Genomic DNA, 20001 nt, shown 5'->3' on the forward strand with positions numbered 1-20001 from the left:
CCTAAAAGTCGTATGGAACCATGAAAGACACCAAATAGCCAAAGCAAAACTGGAAGTATCACGATCCTAGATTTCAAGATATACTATATAGCTATAGCATGCAAAATAATATATATGTGTGTACACACACACACACACAAATGGAAAAAGACAGTCTCTTCAACAAATGGTGTTGGGAAAACTGGACAGCAACATCAAAAGAATAAACCTGGACCACTCTCTTACACTGTACACAGAAATAAACACAAAATGGATTATTAAAGACCTAAATTTGAGGTCTGAAACTCCTAAAAGAAAACACAGGCAGTAAGTTCTTTGACCTCAGACATAGAAGCCCTTTTCTGGATGTCTCCTCAGACAACGGAAGCAAAGAAGATATGATTGACAATTTGTAAAGAGGAAATTATGGGTGAAAATACCCTTATTCTAACTCCATGATATAGATAAAATGCAAGATTAAATACAGACACACAGATATCTTGTTCCCAAATATAATTTGACCTTAATTCTGTACATTTAGTGGGGTGTATTTAATACATGGAATTTTATAATGTGAAGCTGCCATCAATCAGAATAAAATCATATTTTATAGCTCTTCCACCACTTACCAGGTGATCTCACAAAGTGGAAGTTACTTATCTACCAAAATAGGAGAGAATATAACCAATAATTGGAATTATGGCTTATTTTCATTGATCAGTTCAATGACTTGTAAACTGTAACTACCCGATTCTTTTTTGAATTCACAATCTAAGGAAAAAAAGATAATATAAAAATTTTAACTATCTGAAAGTTGCAATAAGACAAGCCCATTTACTGGGATCCCTGGGTGGCTCAGCGGTTTAGCACCTGCCTTTGGCTCAGGTTGTGACCCCGGGGTCCTGGGATAGAGTCCCCCATTGGGCTCCCTACAGGGAGCCTGCTTCTCCCTCTGGCTGTGTCTCTGCCTCTCTCTCACTGTGTGTCTCTCATGAAAAAAATAAATAAATTTTTTTTTTTAAAAAGACAAGCCTATTTACATCTTAGAGTGAAGGCATAATATTACGATTACAAGATTAGGGATTAAAGATTAAAAAGTAAGTGCCGCAGGGATCCCTGGGTGGCTCAGTGGTTTAGCATCTGCCTTCAGCCCAGGGCGTGATCCTGGAGTCCCAGAATCAAGTCCCACATCAGGCTCCCTTCATGGAGCCTGCTTCTCCCTCTGCCTGTGTTTTTGCCTCTCTCTCTCTCTCTCTCTCTCTGTGTGTGTGTGTGTGTGTGTGTGTGTCTCTCATGAACAAATAAATAAATAAAATATTTTTTTTTTAAAGTAAGTGCCAGAGTATCTAAAATCTATTCCACCTTAAATGACAATGTATGCTTGATGGAAGAATGTTTTCCTTTCCTTCTTATTTTCTACAGCTTTACTTTCTCCACTTTTGATTGTTAGATTCATCTTATAACCATCCAAAAGGATGACCTCTTAAAAAATGAGTTGAATCCAAAGCTAGTTGTAAAAAGAACATATTTCTTTGAAATAGGATTTCCATCATTCATGTAAGGTTTATAAAACCACTAATTTTTTTTAGATTTTATTTATTTATTTGAGAGAGAGAGAGAGAGAGAGAAAGAGAGAGAGAGAGAGCACAAGCTAGGGTAGGGGTAGAGGAAAGAGGAGAAGCAGGCTCCCCCACTGAGCAGGGAGCCTGGTGCAGGGCTCCATCTCCGAACCCTGAGATCATGACTTGAGCTGAATGCAGACGCTTTACCAGCTGAGTCACCCAGGTGCCCCTAAAACCACTCTTTAAGTAGACATTGTGAAAATGACTAGTTACAATACGTGAATTCATACAAACCTGTGAGACTGCTCTTTCAGGTAACAGTGAAATGTCACATTCAGGAATCCCGCCTAGAAGAGAGGCTTTAGACAGACTGTGTTCAGGAGGAATGGGTTCTTCTTTAGCAGCTACTTTTACCTTGCTTCTCCATTTTCGCAGTTGAAGTTCATGTTTTAACATCTGCCATGACAATAATTGACAAATTCCATGTAATTGTTGTAAAGGTTAAAATGAGATGATATACATAAAGCGCAGTACCTGACACCATAATAGCATCAATTAAACATTATTTATTATTATCATCACCACTATCTTTGTCCATAGCATGTTTAATATTCTCTAGACACCAGAGCATTAGAGATCATTTCCTTTAGTTGTCAGATATCATTGGCATAGGCAGCAACCTCAAAAATGTGGTCCAGCGTCCTCTTTTAGATGAGGAAGCTGAAACCCACAGAGTCAAGGTTTTGGTAATGACAGAACTGATATTTGGGGCATGGAACTGATATTTGGGCAAGGTGGTTGGCCCAGAGACCAAAAAAAAAAAAAAAAAAAAAAAAAGAAAAAGAGAGAGAGAAAGAGTCAGAGGAAAGCACTTGGGGACTTTCCTGATTTATTGTTACAAGAAGTCCCCATTTCAACTTTCAGTACATTCCTTAAAACCACATAATCAAGAAAAAGCCATAAGGGTAAGTAAGTGTTACATTTTGATTGGTGTGTGTGTATATATATGTATATATACATATAATTTTATATCCATATATGTGCCTAAGGAAGAGCACACATTGAAGAACTAGCACACAGAAGTGTTCCGTGCTTCTCTTCCCAGAACATACCTGCCATTCTCACTTTACCCACTTAAGTGAGTGACTGTAAGGTGAAGAAAGTGCATAGCTAGAAGAAAATATTTTCTCTAAACACCCAATTAATAATATACATCTATATTAAGAATAATACGGTATCATATATAATATAGTGTTTTATATATATTAATATGTAACACCTACTGCATGCAAAACATTATGTTCTGTGTATAGCGATGATTAAAAGAACAATATTGCTTCAGGGATGTTCAGTCCAAGAGGGGTGGAAAAGGGGCAGACTAGTCATGCACAGTCGCTTATTTCACCATTAGACAATCATTGATTAGGCATGGAGGGAGCCAGGGTCAAAACACTAGCTTAGTACACAGTGTTGAAAAATGCTGAACAGGGGCGCCTGGGTGGTTCATTCAGTCAAGCGTCTGACTCTTGATTTTGGCTCAGGCCACCATCTCAGGGTCGTGAGATCAAGCCCTGCATCAGGCTCCCTGTTCAGTGGGGAGTCTGCTTGAGATTCTCTCTTGCTCTCCTTCTGCCCATTTCCACATACCTCCCTCCCCACATGCATGCACTCTCTCTCTTTCAAATAAATAAATCAATCTTTTTAAAAAAGAAAAAAAGATAAAACACTGAACAAGCAGACTTAAACAGTGGTACATAAAGTACAAGTGTTAAACTGGCAACGTTTGAAACGTACTCCACCAAAGGCAAATGCTAGAGGACATCCCATAAGAACACCAATTCAATAGATGAAAAACTTCCAGAGAGGGAAAACTATGCTTTATGCATCTCAGTGTCCTCTGCAGAGTCTAGCACTGTTCCAAACATAAATATTTCCAATCTCTCTTTTCTTTAACCCTCTTGGTATGTATACAGTATCATCAATCTCAACATCTGAACCAGTGAGGGGTGGGAGGCGTTGACCCTGCCCTCCATGGAGGAACTCCAAAACAGGGAGTTTAATTTCTTATTTTTCTCTTTCTTATTTATCCCAACCTTGTTTTTTTTAATATTTTATTTTATTTACTCATGAGAGATACAGAGCGAGAGAGAAGATACAGGCAGAGGGAGAAGCAGGCTCCATACAGGGAACCTGACGTGGGATTTGATCCCGGGTCTCCAGGATCACGCCCTGGGCTGCAGGTGGCGCTAAACCGCTGAGCCACCGGAGATGCCCAAACTTTGTATCTCAATACTATTAATAAAACATTGCCTCTGAAGTAATACAACTAAAAAAAATTCCATTTTTCTATGTCTGATCCTAATAGTGTGAATATTTAAAACAACATTAAATAATAATGTACTAATAGCTTAAGCAAACTAGAGATATTTTTAAGTTTGGAGAAATTTGCTTGGGTCCTCTGTTTTAATTGCTTTAATTCCTAGGGGGTGTCTCAGTTAAGAATGATCCTTTAAGTTTAGCAATTTAGTAATTTTTTAAATAATTTGATATTAAAATTATAATTAATTCATTGAATATTAAGAATAATAATTTAATCTTATCTAGAAAAGAAAAAATTTATTCAGTCTTTATCATATCACAGTTTCTCTTCAATTTTATTTTTTTCTCTTCAATTTTAGACATCTATATCCATCTAAACACTTGCTTAAACAAAATTCTTAGTTGTTTTTTTTTTAATTCTTAGTTTTTAAAAATAATTTTAAACAAAATGTTGAAATGATTTTTTCCTCAGTGTTCATAGTTGAAATGAAACAACAAAATTTATTAGAAAATATTTTTGGTAGCTGAAGTAAAATTTAAATTATTAAATTAAAAGAGTAAAGACCCCATCAAAAGTATATAATATTGGGTCACCTGGGTGGTTCAGTCAGTTAAGCGTCTGACTTTGGCTCAGGTCATGATCCCAGAGTCCTGGGATCAAACCCTGCATCCAGCTCCCCACTCAGCAGTAAGGCTGCTTGTCTCTCTCTCTCTCTCTCAAATAAATATTTTTTAAAAGTACATAATATTCAGGATTTTAGTACTTTCCATGCATACCATTATTATCCGAAGCAACATCAGTATTCAGTTTCTAAAAAATATTAAGTTTCCAAGATACCATACCAGCTCATCTTCTCTCTTTTTATACTCATATCTTGCTTTATCTCTCCATTTAGTCAGGGTAATTATTAGCTTGTAATGGTGGCACATCTTTCGTATTCGCAATAGTGCTTCTAAAGAAGATTTATTAGATTATTGCATATATTTAAAGATGTTTCCAAAAAAATAAAGTGTATAATATTCTATCATGTTTATAATATAAACCAATATTATATTTGACAATTCTTGTTTGAGTTTTCATCTAAAATTAATTACTTTTGACAGCAGTAGATTTTTACTCCTGAAACTTTATTAACCTGTAAACATCACCTTTGCCCTTAGAAATTAAGATGTAGGGGTATCTGTGTGGCTCAGGTGGTTAAGCATCTGCCTTTGGCTCAGATCATGATCTTGGGGTGTTGAGATCGAGCCCTGAGTCGGGCTCCCTGCTTGAGGGGGTGTGCTTCTCCCTCTCCCTCTGCCCTTCCCCCCTGCTCGTGCTCTTTCGCTATCTCATTCTCTTTCAAATAAATAAATAGAACCTTTAAAAAAATTTTAATATATAATAGATGTAATAACACATCAAGACATATATGATACATATAATTTCATTTTTTAATCAACTCTGTTTTTTATAAGACCAGAACATCCAAACTTATTCATAGAAATACAATTATCAGGTGGTATTCTGATTTAGTTGAATGCCCTATGATTAAATAAACTGCTCCATTTTGTGTTTTAACCAAGGATCCCAAAGCTCAAACATATGAGCCAGGCCAGAAAGGAGGATGACTAAGGGCAGGCCCCAGGGACACCACTTAAGAAGACTGTGGCTTCTAAGCTGCAGCCAATTGTTTCTTCTCAGAATTAGAGGCCCATCAATCTTATGTTAAAACCTTCAGAGGGCACCTGGGTGGCTCAATCAGTTAAGTTTCCGACTCTTCATTTCAGCTCAGGTTGTAATCTCAGGGTCATGAGATTGAGTCCCATCCTCTGCCCTGTGCTGGGCATGGAGTCTGCTTAAGATTCTCTCTCTCCCTCTTCCTAAGCCACTTCTCCCCCCCCCCTCACCCCCCATGCTCCCATGTGTGCTTGCTCTCTCTCTTTTCCTCTCTAAAAAATAAAACAAAACAAAACAAAAACCTTCAGATGGCTCACTGTAACTGAGATATCAAGAGGAAATGATTCTCTGGTTTGCAGCAGCCATAAACCAGTATTTGGTGAAGTGGCTAAATTCTGAGCAAAAGGCTGGAGTTCCCTATTTCTATTCCAAAGATCATGTACATTCATTGTCTATTCATTACAGTTATCAAGGGTATAAGGAAAAGAAAATTTGTTTTCTTTGTTTCCTCATGTATCCATTAAATGAAACATCTGTAAGGAATGGAAAACTCTCTACAAGAAATAGTCCATTTCGGTACCTGTCTGTGATATACCAGCTCTCTGTGAGTAAAAATGATGATAGTAGATCCCTATTTATATTTATATTTGTACATACATCACACAAATACATATAGGATTTCATTTTAAACATGCCTGTTTTCTATTACAATAAAACCCTTTGAGGGCAGCCTGGGTGGCTCAGCGGTTTAGCAGCGCCTTCAGCCCAGGGCCTGATCCTGGAGTCCCAGGATCAAGTCCCATGTCCGGCTCCCTGCATGGAGCCTGCTTCTCCCTCTGCCTGTGTCTCTGCCTCTCTCTCTGTGTCTCTCATGAATGAATAAATAATAAAATATTTTTTTAAAAAAAAACCCTTTGAGACAAATCTCATTAAATATTTTAAATTAGTGGTTTTACATTTCATGACAGTTCTCTAGACATCATAACAACTTCTCTAGTACAAACTGCTTAATTGTTAAATGTGTTGATTCTTTGAATACCCGAATACAAAGACCAACTGCTAGTATGTAAGGATTTACCTGTAAGTAGTTTTTTTTGACCTGCTGCATAAGAGTGCCAAAGACGAAATACATATTTTTGAAGTCTGAAATTGTCATATTCTATTGCTTTTTCCATTTTTTCAGCTAGAATGTTCTCTTCATTTATAAGAGGTATTGCTATGTCTCTCCAAATGCTATAGGCAGAAAGTACAGAAAAATAGTATTTTGATATTATGGCAGTACATTACTAATAAATGGAGAGGGAGAGGAGTAATAATACCTCCTTTGTCTCCCCTAAAACCACAGTATAGGGGTTGTTCAATTATTGTTCAATTATTGTTATTGTTTTATTTCCAGCTAGTCCTTGCATTTCCTTTGAGCTTGCTCTTCCTTTTGCTACATTTCTAAAACCCAGAAAAGATCTGAAATTCAGAAGTTTTTGTTGTAACCTATTTAGAGGCAAAACTAGACCTGACCTAAAGTAATTTTGCATTGGGGTACCTCAGCGGCTCAGTTGGTTGAGCATCCGAATTTGGATTTCGGCTCAACTTACGATCTTGCAGTCCTGGGATCCAGCCCTGTATCAGGCTCCACATTCACACAGATTTGACTTGAGATTCTCTCTCTCTCTCTGTCCGCCCTCACCCTCCACCCCCCACTCCCACTTTCTGTCTCTAAAATAAATAAATCTTTAAAATAAATAAATAAAAATTTAAAAACTAAAGTAAGTTTGCATCAAAATCCTCCCTGGATTTGACACATAGCTGTTCATAGTCTTTTTTCCACTTTATTTCATATACATTTCATTTTATATACATATACATAATATATAGAGTAGAAATACTAATATATTTGAACATGTTTGGTTCCAACATGCTGCCCCAAACACCACTGAAGATGTTATATAATATATAGAATGTACAGAAGTTACCTTTGTAAAAATTTTTAAGAAAAGGAATCTAAATTTCAAAACATATCTCCAAGGATTTCAGATGAAGATATTGTAGACTTATCCTTTCAATTTTGAAGTTTTATTTTTTTTTAAAAAGCAATGCCTTGAAGTAAAGAACGTATTTTAATTAAATAAAAGCCAAATAAAAATACAAGAAATATACAATGCAAAATGATGGAGACATGATTAAATAGATAAAATCAGAACAACTGGCCAAAAATGAGTTCTTCATGTGGAGAATATTAAGAATAAAAACACAAATAAATAGTATGTAAAAATCATTTTCTTACCAAAAGTGAGTCTTTACTAAATGTCCAGTATAAAAAGTACATGCTTTTATCATCAGTTCTGGAGTCATCTAAAGTAAACAAATAAATGAAATACCAAACATTAGAAATAAATGGAATGCAAAGGCTAACCCCAGAAGATACACAGGAAAATGTGAGCAATGGTTGCACTGGGCAGTAGGGTGACAGGAACAGACTGGAAGAACCACATACCATTTATATATTTTGTAATTTTTTTGTATATGTCTCTTACCTATTTTTTTTCTTTTTTTTTTGAGATTTCATCTATTTATTTGACAGAGAGAGAGAGCACAAGCAGGGGGAGCAGCAGGCAGAGGGAGAAGCAGGCTCCATGCAGGGAGAGAGCTGGATGTAGGGCTCCCTCCCAGCAACCTGGGGTCATGACCCAAGCTGAAGGCAGACACCCAACTAACTGAGATACCCAGGCACACCTGTTATCTATTTTTCAGAAGTTAAGATTGCAACTTAAAATTTTTTCATTATATTGTATTTAAAGCATTTTAAGTAAGTTCTATGGTATTATTATTGTCAGCTGCATTGATAGTAGTATAGAGTTTGTGGATCTGCTGATCGTTATTAAACTGAATGATTTTCCCTTCTGGAGAGTATAAAGTTAAATAGTCTTTTCTTTTTTTTTTAAGATTTTATTTATTTATTCATGAAAGACACACAGAGAGAGGCAGAGACACAGGCAGGGGAAGAAGCAGGCTCCATGTAGGGAGCCCAACGTGGGACTCAATCCCGGGTCTCCAGGATCACGCCCCGGGGCTGAAGGTGGCGCTAAACTGCTGGGCCACTAAGGCTGCCCAAATTTTCTTTTCAAAAAAAAAAAAAAAAAAGTGTACAGGAAGGCATCACCAAACAGGAATGGGAAAGCCACATAAATTAAAATTTGGGGCTATGCTGAAAGAGAAGCAAATGTATTTATCACTTGGCAACTATTCACAATAACATACATTAACAGGTGGGAACAGCTGACTGAGGGTTGCTGAAATCATCTGTACCTTCTGTACATTCTTTAATGAGTGAAGATAATATTATATCAACACATTAGTTATATGTTCACGGCTACTGTGAAAGGCTAATACTGTTATTTTTTTCCTTATGTTATCACCACCATTTGCCATATAAATAAACATGTGGCCACCTCTGTTTGGTTCAAATCTACATCAACTGCCCAGAATTCTGAATTCAGAGACTAATGTTTTTCTCCTTTGCTCATTGTTGTAAATGCTTTGTTAAGTTTGTTGATACAACGTATGTGTTAATCATGGATTTATTTTAGACACACCACAAAGGCCTGCAGGTCCCGTGATACTCTGCATGATGTTCAATGACATTTGGAAATCCTCAGTTTCATGGTGATGATGTGCAAATTATGCTCATAGTGAGGGGGAATATAAATCATCGAAGTCATTTTTTACTAAATTCTGATTTTCATAAGGGAAGGGAATCTAGATAAATAAAGTAAGAGTACTGGGAATATCACAGCAGAGTGGATAAACCTGGAAAAGGAAAGAAGCAGCAGAAATAAAGACAAATTGCATCTACAATACAGTTTTTCTGCTCTGCCATTAGTCCCTAAATTTCCTACAATTAGACTTTACCTGGAAAGTACTATATAAATATCTACAATAAAGGGCATAGTTCATTTAAAAAATAAACATTTACATGATCAAATAAATGAAAACAAGAATTGTAATTCAGCCAGTAACTCTTGAACTCAAGTTTTCTAATAATCAACTCTTCAAATCAGCATGAAAATGTTCTTTCCATTCTGTTCTTGAAAGAATTTGAAGCCCTTGTTAATCCACAATCTATATGCTGGAAGAGTTTGTTATACTAATATTCCTTTTTTTTTAAGAGTTCCTTTCTCTAAATCCTTTTTATTTTTATTTTTTTTAAGATTTTATTTATGTATTCACGAGAGACACACAGAGAGAGGCAGAGACACAGGCAGAGAGAGAAGCAGGCTCCCCAAGGGGAGCCTGATGTAGGACTCGGTCCCAGGGCCCCAGGATCACGACCCGAGCCAAAAATAATGCAATCTCTCCAATTAAATTTTTATCAAGAAGCATTTTATTCCAAAGCTACTGGGAACAGAGAAGTTTTAAGTTCTTTCTATAAGGTGGTACCATTTTGGCAGGTTAACAATTGTGCAATTAGTCTTAAAGTGCAAGTTTGACTTATTTGAGGTCTTTATAAAAGAATCCCTTTAAAAACAGTGTGACCGCTAGGTATGGTTTGAATAGAGCGACGAGTCCAGAGAAAGGAGTGCTATTTGGCATTTTTAGGATTTGTGGTTGAAGAAGCTCCACCTCAGTTGGACTTCAGAGCTCTCAAGGCAGCAAGAGTATCAGCGCTAAGACTCCACTTTTAAGCCAGGGACATACTTTTAAGAGGAATTCTTGAATTCACACAGGACAGCTTTGGGAGTTCCAGACACAACTGGTTGGATTTTTTTTTTTTTTAAGATTTTACTTATTTACTCATGAGAGACACAGAGAGACAGAGACATAGGCAGAGGGAGAAGCAGTCTCCCTCTGGGGAGCCTGATGTGAGTCTTGATCCTGGGACCCCAGGATCACACCCTGGGCTGAAGGCAAATGCTTAACCACTGAGCCACCCAGGAGTCCCACAACTGGTTGGAATTTTAAGGGGAAACCAATCTCCTGCATTATGATAGAAACTAGAGGCAGTGAAATTTGGAATATCACTATCAACACCATTCTACTTGTATCCCAGGCTGCTAAGGCCTGGGGAAATTTTGTAATAAATTAAAAACTAATGAAATAGCATTTTAAAACACAACTAACAGATTACAAATTATCTGTTCATTAATTTACAGATACTGAATTTATGGTTCATTAGTGTCAACAATGACACTAATTGTAGTGATAGGGAGTAAATTGGTCCCCATTAATAATGTAATTTTGTTCAATGCTATCCATTTATTACATCTGAGGAAATTGATGCATTTAAATAATTCCAATAGAAAAAAGAAGCTTTACTTCTATAATATATGAAGTACCTAGTGTAATGTTAGGAATCTGGTAAGAACCAAACAAAAAAAATATGTAAATCCTTACATTCATATTATCATTTTTGGTTTTTAGTATATTATAACACAATTTTTCTTCTGGGAGGCAGTTCTTTTTTATGCTCGGTTAATCCTTGAATCAAGAGATTATATACATATTTTTTGAGATTATATATTAAATTATTTTAACATCTCTCATCATATTTTTTTCTCATCATATTTTAAAGCACTGTGTCTTTACTTCATTCATAAACTTCATTAATATCCCACATAGCATCATTCTAGAATAATGCTAGCAAGATAGTATGGGATTTGCTATAGATTAAATGTTTATGTGCCCTAAAATTCAGATGTTGAAACCTGATCTCCAGTGTAATAGTATTTTGAGGTGAGGACTTTTGGAGATGATTAGCTCATTAGGGTGGAACCCTTGGGAATGGCATTAGCGCCTTTATAAAAGAGATTCCAAAAAAAAAAAAAAAAAAAAAAGAGATTCCAGGGAGTTCTCTCATCCCTCCTGCCATCTGACATAACAGCATGAAGATGGCAGTTTATGAACAAGGAACCAGACTCTCACCAGACAAATCTGCCAGCACCTGGATCTTGGACCTCCTAGCCTCCAGAACTCTGAGAAACAGACTTCTGTTGTTTATAACTGCCACCCAGCCTGTGGTATTTTGTTATAGCATCCTGAGCAGACTGAGACAGGCCTAAAAAATATGTGTTGAATACATTACCTCAAATCCTTCCCAAGTCTAATTTTTAAAACTTTTCAAAGGCTGGAAAAATTAAAAGTAATACAGCTGCCTGGGTAGCTCAGTGGTTGAGCATCTGCCTTTGGCTCAGGTCGTGATCCCTGGGGTCCCAGGATTGAGTCCCACGTCGGGCTCCCTGCATGGAGCCTGGTTCTCTCTCTGCCTGTGTCTCTGCCTCTCATGAATAAATAAATTAAAAAATAAATAAATAAAAAAGTTAAAAGTAATAACAAAAGTACTAAGAAGAAACAATGTCTTTAATGCAAAAGTAAAAAAAAAAAAAATGCAAAAGTGAGCAGTGTCTATAATAGCACCAAGATGTGGTACAAAGTGTTGGATTTCTCATGATAAGTGATTTTCTTATTTTTTTCTATCTTCTGCAAATTATTGAAAGAGTCTTGAATGCCCAAGGGGCTCTTGGGCCTAGAGACAAACTAACTGCTATTTTTATTTTACAGCTCTATTTAATGAACACATGTTTAAATGAAAACAACTTTGAAAAATCAATTTCCTTAAACATGTAAATGTTTATTACAAATTTTAAGTAAATTCCCTGAAACTATTTAATTAAAATTTAAAATTTACGAAAATGTTTAGAACACTCAAATGCCATATGTAGTGGGCAAGCATACAAAAATGCCCTATCATCAGTTATTACTACTTACTTTACACTAAAATTTATAATGTAAACAATATGAATCCAGTTCATATCTTCATTATTTCTCACCTTATTTCTATTCCTCCCAGGTTACTGTAATACTCAGTTTGATTCCTTTTCAGAAAAGAGTAATCTACCAAATTTTAAAAGAAAAAGGATATTTTTGCAAATCAGCCAGGATACAGAATATGGTTATTGACCAATGGATTCTTGTTTGGGGAAATCGATCTGCCTGCCTCTCTCAAATGATTAAACCCTAGCCACTGGGGTCATATGGTTAAGTTTCCTTTTCATAGTTCTTTTTTTTTTTTTTAAGATTTTATCTATTCATGAGAGACACAGAGAGAGAGGCAGAGACACAGGCAGAAGGAGGAGCAGGCTCCATGCAGGGAGCCCAATGTGGGACTCAAATCCAGGACCCCAGGATCACCACCAGAGCCAAAGGCAATGCTCTACTGCTGAGCCATGCAGTGCCCCTCCTCTTCATAGTTAAACTTTGTTACACCAGCAAGACTTTTAAGTGGATACCTTTCATTTATAATTTATGGTTTTGTTACACAGCTCTCCCTACAATAACATTGTTTTAAAAGGGAGCACTCTAGTACCTATTAAGTGAGAAAAGCAAGAAGCAGAAGGCTACACATAGTCTACTACTTCAATGTAAGAAGTTGAAGGGGCAGAGAATACAGTGTATTCGCTCATGTTTTTCAAAGATAAACAATGGATGGGACATCTGGGTGGCTCAGAGGTTGAGCGCCTGTCTTTGGCTCAGGTTGTGATCCTGGGGGCCTGAGATCAAGTTCTGCATCAGGCTCCCCACAGGAAGCCTGCTTCTCCCTCCGCCTATGTCTCTGCCTCTGTGTCTCTCATGAATAAATAAATAACTAATTTTTTAAAAAAAGAAACAATGGAAAAATTAAAGAGATAAACTAAAAACTACTAAAACTGGATACTTAAGAAAAGGGATGGGATAGGGAGGAAAGGAAGGTAGAAATAGAAGCAATACTTCTCTGAACACTCATTTTATTGCTTTGCTTCTGCTGTCATGTAATATTATACATACAAAAGCAAAGAGAAAAAAGGATGACCATCGGCATAAAGAAAGAATTACTTTGGGTAGCAAAAAAAGTATTATTCTGACTGAAAATATTTGGTAGGATATATACATGTTCAGGACAAAGAGAATTGTATAATTTTTTTGACTTGCATACCTCTCTTAAACTGTATTCAGTGATTTTTTTGTTCTTAAAGATTTTATTTATTTTGAAAGAGAAAGTACAAGTGGGGGGGAGAGGCAGAAGAAGAGAGAGAAGCAGACTCCCTACTGAGCAAGGAGTCCATGCAGGGCTCAATCCCAGTACCCTTGGATCATGACCTGAGCTGAAGGCAGACCTTAACTGACTGAGCCACCCAGGTGCCCCTGCATTCAGTGGTTTTATTGTTAGTGGTCCTATAGTACTGTTATTCCAAAACTGTTGCATGTGTATTATAAGATGAAATTAATAAGCAATGACATTACTGTCTATAGGGATCAAGATTCATAAAAACTGGGTTGAGGAAAAAAAAAGTAGGTTGAGCAGACTACTGGGTGTCCCCCCCCATCTGATGCACTAGGAAAAACATAACACCCCCTCTGCAGTTATTCCTGTCACCAAGAGGAAAAAAAAAAAAAAAAAAGAGGAAAAAAACCCTGAATATCAAGTTTGTAGATCTAACGACAAACTTGAAAGAAATACAAGAAACAGAGTAAACAAAATGATGCCAGAGGAAACAATGAGAATGTGGGACATTTTACAAGATAAATGATGTCTTTCTCAATAAAGAAGTAGAATGGGAAATAAGATAGTAGGTGAGTTACAAGTAGCATTAGATCAGACACCCAAGGGCAATGTGGACCCTGCATGGATTTCGATTTGACAGAGCCATGTGGAAAAAGGGCATTTTTGAGACAATTTGGGAAACTCAAATATGGACTAAATATAGAATATATATATACCTGAAAAATAATCAGCCCTATGTGATTGATGCTCAGGAATTATTGCTAATTTCATTACATAGAAAATGGCACTATGCTATGTTCTCTAAAAGTGTCATTTTTTGTTAGAGATGTACATTGATGTGTTTACTGGTAAAAGAATATAATTCCTGGGGTTTGCTTTCCAATACTTCAGAAAAAAAAATGCAAGGGGAGAATAATTAACAAGATTGGCAAAATGTTGATTATTGTTTAAGCTGATGATGGGGGATCATTATGGTGTTCTACTTGCATGTTATGTTTAAATTTTTCTAAGATAAAAAGATTTTTAAAATGCCTTTTCTTCTTGCAATCAGTACCCATCTGGAGATTTCATTTCCTAAGCAATGAGAATCAAGTCTGTGAAGTTAGTTTCCTCCTGACAGTGGTGGATTCTTTGATCTTGGAACACACAGTTAAAATGTCTATTTGCTATTATGAGAGCAGTGCCTACTTTTCTGTAACTATGTGGCTTACTCACAGTTTCCTATATTCAATCTTCTCTGTTTTCACAAACAGAAACAAATACATAGTTATAAATAGGCATATACAAGCAGTCTTTGCAGGCCAGTGTCATGACAAACTGTAAAAATGACTGCAAGCTGAAACCATACAAAACAATCTTAATAATGGGAAAAATCACAATTGTTTGTGATCTCTTACCAGCAATTGTAGCTATATAAGAAACTATATGAAAAAGAAAAATGGTGGGGGGGAAGCAAAGCTGTTATTTATTTAGTATACTCTAATTGAAAATAATTGGAAACTTTAAGGATTGAAGTGCCTTATTCTTTGTAAAAAAATTTTTTTTCATTTTCCTCTGAGGGTGAAGGAGAAATAAATTAATATATATTCAGCCTTGGCTGAGCCCTCTAACTAAGCAATCCTAGGCACCTAGAGAGTTACCTTTCATGAAGTCACATCTAGTGTGTTTTTCCTACCTTATAATATGAAGCGGGCATCTTTTCTATACCTTGGTGAGTTATCAAACTCCTTTCTAAGTCTGGATGAGCTTCCCGTAGTTTTTCCTTTGCACTTTAAACATCATGAAATATCTCTGAAAATTCCATTTCTTTTTTTTTTTTAATTTTTTTTTTTTAATTTTTATTTATGATAGTCACAGAGAGAGTGAGAGAGAGGCAGAGACACAGGCAGAGGGAGAAGCAGGCTCCATGCACCGGGAGCCTGACGCGGGACTCGATCCCGGGTCTCCAGGATCGCGCCCTGGGCCAAAGGCAGGCGCCAAACCGCTGCGCCACCCAGGGATCCCGAAAATTCCATTTCTAATAAAACTTCAGGCTTGACGTAGCTATGGTGTCTCAGAATTCTGTGCAATTCTCTAAAAAATTTTCTACAGGCTTCTAGCTGGACATCGGACATAATTTGGTTATATTCTATAAAATCATTTTCAAAATATTGACAGTGAGGTTTATCCCTCTACCTCTCTTATCCCAGGTTTTTAATAATTTTCATATCTGATATCAGAGATGTTTAAACTTTTTTCATATGACATAGTCAAAGTGGAATGATTCTAGAGTGTGAGGTGGGGATGAGAGACCTAGAATCCCATCCCCTGGGTCTCAGCTCCTGAGGTGGCTCCCCTAACATCTCCAAGAACACAGTTTGCAGATATCTATGCTTGATAGTAGAAAAAGTTCTATGGCTGATAAAGTTAAGGCATTAAGACACCCACACACCATGATGCAGATCAACTAAGATTCAACATGTGGGTTCTTCCCAGTGCCCTGGTTCTCTGAATCATCCCAGTCTTAGCAGAAATATCCTATCCCTCTATTCCTGTCTCTCTCTTGCAGACCACCAATTAGGATTCAGTGTTACCCTCCACCGGGCCTTCCAAATGAAGCTTCAGGTTGATCCTGGCTCCCAGCATCCACCTTGACTGAGGCTTTGATTGCACGTTTCAGTGCCCAACATTACCAGTAACTCCCGAGACCTGCCTACACTGACCAAGACATCAGCCTGGGATCTAGAGGTATCACACGTGGTTCCACACACATGTAATTTGTGTTGGTATTTCTCTCCCCAAAAAATGCTTTTTGCTATTTTAGCTTCTCTCAGATACAGTCTTTGTTCTAAAAGTCTCCACGTCCTGAATTACTTCCTTGCCCTCCTTACAGGATCAAAACCAGCTGTTGGAGCTGGTCACTGCTTTCATTAACAATCGGGTCTGGCTTTTAAGTTAGATTTCACTAATGTCTGGCCATATCTTTATAAGCATAATCCCGGGGGGGGGGGGGGCGGCGGGGGTGGATGGCAAAGAGAACAGAGAAGGGACAGAGTACAGAAGGAAGTAGATTAGAAAGGAAAGAACATATCCTCCTTTGATGCTTTCTATAATGCTGTTTTTATCATTATAAAGATACAAGAGAGGAGGAGAAGGAGAAAGAGGAAAGGGGAAAATATAATAGAAAGATTTTATCAGAAGAGGAAGATTAAATCCCTGGTAAATGCCTCTTGGAAATTTGGGGAGGTTGCTATGAATGTGGCTCTGTGCATACACACGTGCGTGTGTGTGTGTGTGTGTGTGTGAGAGAGAGAGAGAGAGAGAGAGAGAAAGAGAAAGAGAATGAGAGAGAGAAGAATGTTCCTTTGGGCTTCTGAGTGTCCCGCATTCCAAAACAGTTTGACCCCGTATATCTCATAAAATCAAGTATCTATTTGAGAATTTCCATCAAAATTTGAGATGTATATTTTAAAATGTTTGATTATTAATACTGACCAGCTGATCATCCAGTCCAAAAAGTTGTTCCATGTAAGTTTCAGACAACCTCCGAATTTTTGGCTTCATTGATGGATCGATGCACATATCCCTTCAATGAAATCATAAAACATGGCCAAACATTTCATTTCATAGTACTTAGTTCCATAATTAAATCAGCGATTGAAATCCATGATTCTATGGGTGGAGTGTAAGGAAGGAGTAGGAACAGAAACTCCCCCTTGGGAGAGGCATATCAAAATCACCTACAGGGCTTTTTCAAAATACCCCCTCAAGATTTTGCTTGTGCTCCCCAAGACAGTATGCCTCCCTTTCCTCATCCTCAACTTGAAATATCTGCCAAATGAGCACATTATTGATGAGAGAGGGCTACATTTCTCAAGTTAAAAACCAGCGGGGAAATTGTTCTTCTTGAAGTCTTTGGGACTTAAAAGCCTGTGGAGGGATTCTTTAACCATCTTGAGACTGGAAACATTCATTGACAAGACCTTTTTTGGTACTGTACAATGGGTGCGTTACCTTGAAATAAAATATCTCCCTACCATAAAGCAAAAGAGTACTTACCAAAGAAGACTTTCAAGACCACTTTCCATGATAGTAATGATCATTTTCTGTAAATACTTCAGCGGATCCTCAGGACATGTAATAAGTAGACCACATAACAGAGCCTAGGGAAAATGAAATAAACTCAATCTTTCTGGATTTGCATGTTCTTCCTAAACAACAGATAGAATTCTCTCAGACAAGTACAAAGTCGAGGGGCACCCGGGTGGCTCAGTGGTTGAGCATCCACCTTCGGGTCAGGTCATGATCCCAGGGTCCTGGGATTGAGTCCCATACTGCTTCTTGCTCTGCCTATGTCTCTGCCTCTCTCCCTCTGTGTCTCTCATGAATACATAAAATCTTTAAAATAAAAACAAAAAGCCAAGTACAAAGTCAAATAATGTGACACTTTTTAAAGTTGACATACCTTCTAGATACCCCCTCTTTTTATCCAGTGTTAATATTTTGTTATAGGCAAACTGAAATGTTGTTTACCTTTACTATTTAAAGAAAAATCCATTGTAAATGACACAAGGGAGCTGCTGCTCAGTGTTTTATATTATGTGAGCAGTACTTTGTAGTCAAATTGAACACATAATTGTGATACTTTTGATGAGTGGTTTCTACCCTTTTTAGGTTTAAGACTGTCTTTTAAAGTCAAAAAACTCTTTGGACCCACCACAAAAGTGATTGAGAAAATCCACCTCAAAATCTACTGTGGGTTCAAGAAATTTTTTTAAACATGTATTTGTATTTTATCATTCACAACAGCTGTAGAGCATATATTTGAAAAATTATAGCACATGTTGCTCCTGGCTGGCTTAGTTGGAAGATCACGCAACTCTTGATTTTGGAGTTGTGAGTTCAAGCCTCACGTTGAGTGTAGAGATTACTTAAATAAATAAAACTTAAAAGAAAGAAAACTTGTAGCATAGTTCACAAACATGGGAAACAATTAACTTGTTGGATCTGGATGTGTAAAGCACATTTATTTATGAATGCAGAAAGCTGCGGCTATCTTATTTTCTTCTATGAGTTTTCCCACAAGGAGAAACTTCTTGTAAAAAGTATTGGTGAGACCTAGAGAATCATTTAATATTTCTTCGTGTGAGACAGAGAACAGGTTAACAGCACACCTCCCACAGAAACCGCCTGGAATCATCCTTAGACATTTCTCTTGCATTTTTGATTCACTGTCTGCTGGCAGGGTCTAGGGTGTATGGGGGCTGGACTGGGGGTGGAAGTGAACAGGCCCTTCTTTTACAGAGGGCCTATTCTTGCTGGCTGTTTTTCTACTCACTCTCTTGTGAATAAAATAATTCCACCCCTTGAGTCATACAGACTTCTTCCCACCTCCATGGACCAAGTGTCAGCAGATCCAGGCCTGGGGATCCTGTCTTAGACTCTCAGCAGTTCTCATAGTGTTATTCCAAATGGAAAAAAAAAAAAAAAGAGGATAATTTCCCTTGATTGGACCCTGCACAACATATTTCTCCCTTTGCAATTAGTTTCATGTCCCCTTTCTAGTGTGCTTACGGGCTGAGAACCCAGCCCTCCAGACTATGGTAAAGTGATCAGACCTAGATGTCTCTCCTTCTCCAGCAATGACTTCCCCCCACCCCAGATGTTCACAGTGAGCCTTCGGCCATCTGCAGACTGACTTCTTTCTCCCCCAGACCTAGAGACTATAACTGAGCAGGAGGTCAGGATTCTCACCACAGTTGCAAGATAGATGTAAACAGTATTCTGTTACCTAAGGCCTGAAGTCTTCTGTGACCTGGAGGCCAGACTTCAGACAGCTCCCTGAATAGCCCTGACCAAAGGCCCTTCTGCTTTCTGGTACTTTAGTGCCCGAGTCCCCAGGATACTGAGTTCCTCTATTCCCCACTTGTCACCAATCCTTCCTTCTACTCTGGCACCCTGAAGACACCTGCATCAAAATCACCTGGGAGGTGAACAGGTCTCTGAAGATGGGGCCTAGGGAGCTGCATTTTGATGAGCTCCCCAGGTGATTCCTATACACTAAAGTCTGAGGACTAGTGCCCAAAGGGAGCTCAGCATTTTTTTAAAGAAAGTTGGGATCTGATTAATGAATATGAGAAATGATTTATTTTTTTACATTTCTAAGTTCCAACAGAGTAGAAAACTACTTTTCCTGAAAAGTCAAATCAATTCGAAAGGATAAGCCTCTGGAACACTAATAAAGGCTTGTGGAATAGCATAGTTCAAATGTTCCCTTTCTGCATAAGAAATCTCACTGTTCAGTTTCCCATTGGGCAAAATAAAATTGGTTGAGGCTTTCTAGATTAATGTGTATAGTACATCGCTATGTGCCAATAAGAAAACGTAATTAGTGAATCAATAGCTTTGTTTTCTCCCTAATGGAAAGAAAAATTATAAAACCAGTAGCTTGGTCTTTATAAGCAGAAGCA

At 37.4% G+C, this 20001-nt stretch overlaps 1 protein-coding gene across 10 annotated transcripts in view; it reads right to left on the bottom strand.

The window, feature by feature from the left end:
- The window catches only part of FBXL13 (F-box and leucine rich repeat protein 13), a 204665-nt gene that overhangs the window by 172157 nt on the left and 12507 nt on the right, over positions 1-20001 (bottom strand). For 8 of the 10 annotated variants that reach the window (XM_072791447.1, XM_072791450.1, XM_072791446.1 and 5 more), the window contains exons 2-7: positions 17591-17694; positions 17027-17117; positions 7802-7869; positions 6599-6753; positions 4704-4813; positions 1836-1997 (exon numbers count right to left, since the gene is read on the bottom strand). In XM_072791447.1, coding sequence (XP_072647548.1) covers positions 1836-1997; positions 4704-4813; positions 6599-6753; positions 7802-7869; positions 17027-17117; positions 17591-17634 — 630 coding nt within the window. In that variant the 5' untranslated portion in view covers positions 17635-17694. Of the gene's footprint in view, positions 1-1835; positions 1998-4703; positions 4814-6598; positions 6754-7801; positions 7870-17026; positions 17118-17590; positions 17695-20001 lie in introns of those variants that run through there. The other 2 variants (XM_072791451.1, XM_072791453.1) reach the window with 2 other exon arrangements.

This window comes from Canis lupus, chromosome 21 (assembly GCF_048164855.1).
Source record: "Canis lupus baileyi chromosome 21, mCanLup2.hap1, whole genome shotgun sequence".
In the NCBI taxonomy this organism is placed as follows: domain Eukaryota; kingdom Metazoa; phylum Chordata; class Mammalia; order Carnivora; family Canidae; genus Canis; species Canis lupus.